A 6,993-nucleotide genomic window follows, 5' to 3' on the forward strand; every position below is an offset into this window, starting at 1 on the left:
GCATCTGGAGCCTGTGCTCCGCAACGGGAGAGGCCACAACAGTGAGAGGCCCGCGTACCGCAAAAAAAAAAAAAAAAAAAAATCAAAACTCAGAGAGTAATTAAAGCAATGAAAACTAGCCCTTTCATTTTAGAAAGGGAAAAAATTATTTACAATTCCATTTCCAAACCAAATATTTTCAAAAGAACATACTTGCACTTCTAAGTGGGAAGTCATTTTCAAAACTACAATGCTTTTTTGGTTTCAGCGATACAACGTTCTGTTTCATTCTTTCAGCCCTGGCGAAAGCATCCGGCTACTAGAGAAAGGCATTTCGTTTTGGAACCATAGGTCGTGCCCCGCGCCCCCCATGTCCACTGCAACCCGACCCCCATCCCAGCTGCTCGGCAGGACCCCCGGGGTGTCCGCCCCACGCCCACCACCATGGATCTCAGAGGATCCATGGTCTTACTGGAAAGGCAGAGCCTCGCCTCATCAAATACCCTTTAAATAAAAGCTCTAATGAGCAGCAACCTAAAGCGGCTGCACTTCAGAAAAGGGCTCAAGTGCAGCACATGCCCGACAGCTACCCGGCCACAGATACTGCACCTGTGCTCAGCACGTGCTCCAAGGCGTCCGCGTACTGCAGGAGGCGACTGGCGTACAACCAGGACTGCAGGCGGTAGCTGTTGCCGTCGTTACTCGTCGGGTCGTCGTAAAACTTCTCCAAGCTGCAGTTGCTGCTGAGCTGTATGTCCAGGGGCTTCCCATCCCCAGTGGTGCTGGCTGCGTAATGGATCCCTGCCTCGGGAAAGTGCTTCAGGCCTGAGGAGAGAAACCACCGGGCAAAACACGCCGTGGGCACGGCGCGTGCCACCAGCGAGCGGCGGAGGTGCATCTGAACACCACGGCTGAGGCCGGTCGGCGAAGACCTGGGCAAAGTTACCCTGACGCCCGTGTTCCTGGTGCGTGAAAGGGAGCACGCGAGACGCGGAAGACGACGTGTCTGAAGCACGTGTGTAAGGGCAGCGTGACGCTCCGGGGCTGCACGGCGGCATCTCCCGCTGCACCGCCGTAGGAACTCCTCCTGAGGAGAGCTGCCCCTGAGCGCGGGTGCCCGCTGCAGGCAACCGGGCTCCGGCTCGTCAAATACCAGAGAAAGGCACGGGGACGACACCGGCTCCAGAGTCGGGCAACGGGGTGGACGCCCGGCCCCACACAAAGCAGCCTGTGACCCAGCCTCTTACTGAGGTTGCCCGTCCGTAAGTGAGAGCAGAATGTCAGCCCTGTTTCACGGGCTGTTACACAGCTCAAGTGAGACCGCTCCCGTGAAAGTGCTCTGCTTACATGGTCAAGATAAAATCCCAATTCAAACTGACAACCAGCATGGACTTCTAAAGTTTTCCAAATCTGAAAGACTAAAACCAGCTTTTTCAGTAAATATTTCTCAAGTGTAAAATACCTACCTTAGGCGCAATTCTACCTACTCAATGTTAAAATAAAATCCAACTCAGATAAGTAACTGTGTATCTGAGAAAACCGTGTTACTCTGCAGGACACGAGTTCATACCTAGCTTCTCTGCTATTTCCTTTGCAAGCTTGCCTTTCCCCGAACATATGTTGCCGTCTACAGTTATCACTTTGCTCTTTTCTGTCAGCTTTTTGGTCGTTCTTTCACCAAGCAGGTATGCCAGCGGGCCGTACTGCAGCTTGCACTGGACACCTGTATGAATTCCTCCCTGAAAAACACACATCATACGAGAGCACAACATGAGCATTCGGGTCACCGCGGGCATCAGCAGCTATTACGTAAATATAAACGCCAAGAACACCCTTGGTGACAAAACAGCCAACATCGACATCTGTATAACCTATTTGTTGAGTTACTGCCTCTCAGCCCCACCCCCAACGTAAGTTCATAAAGGCAGGGGACTGCCTGTTTTGACCACTGCTAAATCCTCAGGGCCTGGAACAGGACACACTTACCACGTTCAATGAAAATTGGATGGATGGATGGATGGATGGATGGATGGATGGATGACAGAAAGGCAGGAAGGAGGGGGAGGGGGAGACAGGGCGGAAGGGGATAAAGAACATTTCTCTAGTGCAGGCTCCTGTCCTGAGCTGTGGAACGAGTTACCTCATGCCTTTAAACAGCTCCTGATGTCCTAGATGTCCTGAAAGTACCTGAAAGCTAACAGACCTAAAACTGAAATTCAGCGCCCACACCCCAATCTGCTCCCCTCACAAGCTCCCCGTCCACCATCCACCAAGCAGAACAGAGCAAAGACAAGAGTCACCTTTGAAACCCTCCTCTTCCTCCAACTCCATAATCACTCACAAAGCCCTACTGATCCTAATCTCAAGTCTCTCTGGCCAGCGGCCCCTCCCTACCCCCAGTGCACCGATTCTGCGGACATCCTCACATCTCTGTCTGCAACGCAAATGCCTGCTCATCTCCTGCCTCCAGCGTCCCAATCTACTCTCCACACTAAAACTCAAACAACCCCTTTCCCTGAAAAACAAAGCAAAACCCCACGATCAGCAAGGGGAAGAGCTGGAGGGGCGCACGCGGTGCGGCTCGATTAGAGCTACAGACGTCAGTATGCACTCGTGTTTAGTTGGCTGCAGATGCAGAGTCACACAGAGAGATACTTACAGATATGGGTATACACACAGGTTAGTACAGTGCATTTCCTTGCTCTGTCTGCTGAGAGGACCTGGAAGCAACAACACTCCAAGATCAATTACACGGAGTACCTAGGTCTTGGTTTCTATGCCATTCTCCAGTAAAAGGAACAAGGGCTCCTCAGAGAAACGGCTGATTCATGGCTACCATCTTGCCAGGCCAGGTAGTAAGGAAGGGCTCCAACACACACCATGGGGGCAGGTGACAGGGATACAGGAGCCACCTGAAAGAGCTCCCAATGGCCACAGCTGGAAGAGTCTGAGCAACCACGCAGAGCTGTACTGAATTTTACCCCAAAATCTAAAATAAATATACACAAGTGCATACTGGTATAAATAAACAAATGTGGAGGAGACAAACCTCCGATAAAGAAGAATTCCAAACAGTTCATGTGGCTACTCCGCCTTCGAGGAAGGGAGCATAATCCCCCACTCCCTGTGTGCACGCAGTGACTCCCCTCCAAAGAGGACACGATGGAAAGGGGGAGAAAGAGTAACTTTACAGCAGAGACACCACCGCTACCTCAGCCAGGTGATTAAGGTCATCAGTGATAAGTCATGCTCACAGCGCACCTTTCATGTTATGTGATGAGAACAGCACTTTACCTCTGTGCTCTTCCTCCTGAGAACACACAGCCCCAGTCAAGTCACAAGAAAATATCCGACGAGTCCCACTGAGGGACAAACTACCCACCCAGTACTGCTCAAAACTGCCAAGGTCATCAGAAACAAGGAGAATCTGAGAAACCACCGCAACCAAGAGAAGCAAACAGGAGGAATGATACATATCAAAATGCTCACAGAAGTTAACACCTGCAACAACAAACAACTGGGACCAACCAAAGGTCCACGACAGGAGAGCAGGATAGTAAATGGCAGGATATTCTCTATATGTTCCAAAACTCTCAAATCCCAACAACTGTGAATACCTAATTTACTCAGTTGCAACTGTGTGTCATTCACTCATTCATTTATTCATTCAGCAACCGTTTATTAGATTCCCATACTATGCAGTCTTTTCTCTAGACAATGGGGATACAGCAGTGGGCCAAAAAATTCCATAGGATAACAAAACAAGTACTTATACAGCATATTAAGTAAGTGCTGTGAAGGGGAGGACGGTTTATGGGATGGGATGTACGTTAAAACGGGTGGTCACGGAACCCTCGCAGAAAGAGTGACATTTGAACGAAGACTGGACGGCAGTGAGGGAACTGGCCACGTGGCTATCTGGAAGAGGATCTCCCTCTCGGGCAGGGCGAACAGTAAGCGCCAACGCCCTGCGGCAAGAGCGCTGCAAAGATCATCAAGGCCAGTGGAGCTGGTGCCAAGTGGACTGGATGGGGAAAGAGTAGCAGATGAGATAAGTGACGGGCTGTTAATCATACTGGTACCTTGCACCCCAGAAATTAATCACTCTCTCCTCCAGGCTACCTCTGAGCCATGTGCAAACTGTTTCCCATCTGTGTCCCCAACTTGAACATACCTCAGATGTGGCACACAGCAGGTGCACAGTGATATGTGAATAAAGCAATCAACTATTCCCTGACTTCAAATCTTTAGAAAGTGCTTTTTTATGGTTATGATAGTCTTTCTATTATTTCCCATCCTCAGTCCCATTTTTCTGCTCTCTGGAATCACAGGGAATAAGTGATCTTTCACAACACATTTCCAATTCCTTCGATTATTCCAAGTAACAAGCTGTATACCCTTTTCATCGTATTCATTTTTCTCTGGGCCTACTGAAGTCCATCTACATCCCCTGCAGGGAGTAGCGTCCAGAGATGAACACAGTTACAGGTGGGTCCATCTAGTGTGTGCCCAGCAGCGCCCTCTACTCTGGAGCCCTCACTTTCACTAATGCAGGGAAGTACGCTGGGTGTTATAAAGACAATCACCTTTCCCTCTTTCATTCTTTCTCTCTTCTATTTTGCAGCCCGAGTTATCTCCTGAAAACATTTATATGAATTTTTAATAAGGCTATTGTACTGTTCTGTTCAAAATCCTTTGCTCATCAAAATCCTGAGCACAGAGGTCAAGTCCCTTTACAGTTCGACACCAACGTTACTCCAGCCACTAGTATCCAAAGGAGCTATGATACAGTCACTGTCATAAAATAGTTTTCCTAAGGTTTCCAGCCACTGTTCATTTGCTTGTCTTGTTGAATCCGCGTACAATGTCATTCCACTGTCTCTACCTTAGGAAGTTCTCCTAATCCTTCCAGATCGAACCTGAATGCCTTCTTGTCGTTTCTGCTCAATGTCACATCGCCCCTTACCTGGCCCCTGACAGCGCTGCCACGTGAATTAATGAATAAATGAGCGCCCCCAAGCTCTCGGGGCTCGCCCACACCAGCTCATTCGTCTATCGCACAATCGCACTGGGTAATGATATCGGCAACCTGGCCTCCCCAAGCAGGGCGGCCAGGCCGCCCATTCCCCTCCGGGCCCCACGTTCTGCTCGGAGCTGAGAGAAAACGGCCTGGAGAAGCTCGCGGCGGCCCTTCCGAGGCCTGCCCTCGCGACTCAGGACCAAACACTCCAGGGGACACTGGGATGCCCCCGAGAATGACGCCGGGAGGCCCGGGGAGGTGAGGAAGGGGCGGCTCCAGGAGGACAAGCCAGGTCCCACCCGCGGCCCCCCGCCTCACCACGCGCTGGACGACCGCCGCGAGGCCCCGAGAGGTCGCGGACACGGGGACCAGTCTCAGCAGCCTCAAGGCCATGGCTCCGCGGTCAGCACCTGCTCAAGGACCCGAGGGGACGCAGTCGCGACGGGGCCCCTCCCGCGACCGGCGCGCCACAGTGACGTCACGGCCGGGATGCCCGCGCCGCGCCTGTCGGGAACTTCCGGGCGGCGGACGCAGGCGCGCAGAGCGCAGTCGCGGGCTGATTTACTTCGGGTCTCCCTTGGCGTCCGCCTCCTCTGGACCTTGTAGTGCCCGCCCGCCGCCCGGTTTCCGAGGGGAGAGCCTCCCGCCGCCCAGGCTCTAAGGGGAGGCCTGCCCACTGCCCGGTTTTGAGGGCGCGCAGTGCGGGGAGCCGAGGCCGCCCCCGACCTCGTAGTTACTTATGCAGCACATCCCGCGTCCAGGACGCTCTCCACCCTCCCAAACTCCCTAGACCGGCAGGTGCGGACTTCAAAACCACCTCCTTGAAAGTGTCTCCATAGCTCACAAACCACCCGAGGCGAGGATGGCGGCCTGGGGCTGGGGCGGGGGGTGAAAGGAGAGCCGGTGTGAGAGCGACCCAGGACGAGCGCGGGCGTCCGAGAGGCTCTGAAGAAGGACCGTAGACTGACCTTCCCGACCCACGGCGCTTGTCCAGCAGGGCCGGCCTGGCTGAGGTCCGCGCATCCCCCACCTCCCCAGGGCCCATCTCCCCGCCTGGCTCACGACTCCAGGTCTAAGAGGTCTCTTACCCCTCGGCGGGCCTGGTGGTGTTGAGTAACATGCAAACAAAAGCTGTCCTCATTCCCCCGTTAAAACCGCAATCGATCCAATGACCTGGGGCCTCAGTTCCTTTCAGGTTAGTAGGTGACTTTAATGTGAGATTTCTTACCTACTAGTCTGCCATTTGAAAAGGTTTTATAATCTTCACTCTCCTCCTCAGGATTATTGTTTTTAACACCCTAACTTTTCTTTTGTTTAAATTTCATTTGGTTTTCAACTTTTCAGAATGATCGTGGAGTTGTGAAAAGAAGGTCCTTTCAATGGATGTTTCTCTAATAAGAGAAGCCCTGCTTGTCCAGAATACAGATTCCTAGTCCCCAATGCCAGAGGGTCTGATTTAGAAGATCTGGGATGGGCCCTAAAATGTGTTTAACGAGCTTCCATTTAATTCTGATGTAAATGAGCCACATTGAGAGAATAGTGTTCTACACCCTGCATTGTCCGAGACCGTGGGCCACTTCCAGATCCTACACCACTGTGCCCCCAGCCCCAAGCAAAGCTCCTAACACATCGCAGGTGCACGTCAAATACAGTTGGATGAGCAGGTGTGACCAGGTAGCCCTAAGTCACCCAGCCCTGTGGAGTCAGCGCTTATTACACAAGGCTTGGCTCTACATTCTGATATGTCTGAGAAGCTCCGTGTCCTTGCCAGCGCGTCTGAGAAGTCCGGGTCGGGGGCGGGGTGAGGGTGGGGACACCTCCCTGTCAGATTCTCTGGCCTTGTGCCACCGTCCACCCCATTCACATCTTCCCTCCAGCACTCCCGTTGTCTTTCCTGCTTCACGCCAAGCAAACACACATCCTTCATCTCACTTCGCAAGACAAAGTTCTGTGTTTAACAACTTTTACTGATGGCCTAGTGAAAAAGGGAGAGC

General features: G+C 52.3%; 1 protein-coding gene across 6 annotated transcripts in view; it reads right to left on the bottom strand.

Annotated features, from left to right (window-relative positions):
- Positions 1 to 5,470, bottom strand: part of NDUFA10 (NADH:ubiquinone oxidoreductase subunit A10) — a 49,569-nt gene extending 44,099 nt beyond the window's left edge. For 4 of the 6 annotated variants that reach the window (XM_028483353.1, XM_055090998.1, XM_055090997.1 and 1 more), the window contains exons 1-3: positions 5,318 to 5,470; positions 1,550 to 1,718; positions 589 to 804 (exon numbers count right to left, since the gene is read on the bottom strand). In XM_028483353.1, coding sequence (XP_028339154.1) covers positions 589 to 804; positions 1,550 to 1,718; positions 5,318 to 5,392 — 460 coding nt within the window. In that variant the 5' untranslated portion in view covers positions 5,393 to 5,470. The remainder of the gene's footprint in view (positions 1 to 588; positions 805 to 1,549; positions 1,719 to 5,317) is intronic. The other 2 variants (XM_028483362.2, XM_007109115.4) reach the window with 2 other exon arrangements.
- Between the last annotated feature and the right edge of the window lie 1,523 nt (positions 5,471 to 6,993).

Source organism: Physeter macrocephalus, chromosome 2 (assembly GCF_002837175.3).
Source record: "Physeter macrocephalus isolate SW-GA chromosome 2, ASM283717v5, whole genome shotgun sequence".
Lineage (NCBI taxonomy): Eukaryota > Metazoa > Chordata > Mammalia > Artiodactyla > Physeteridae > Physeter > Physeter macrocephalus.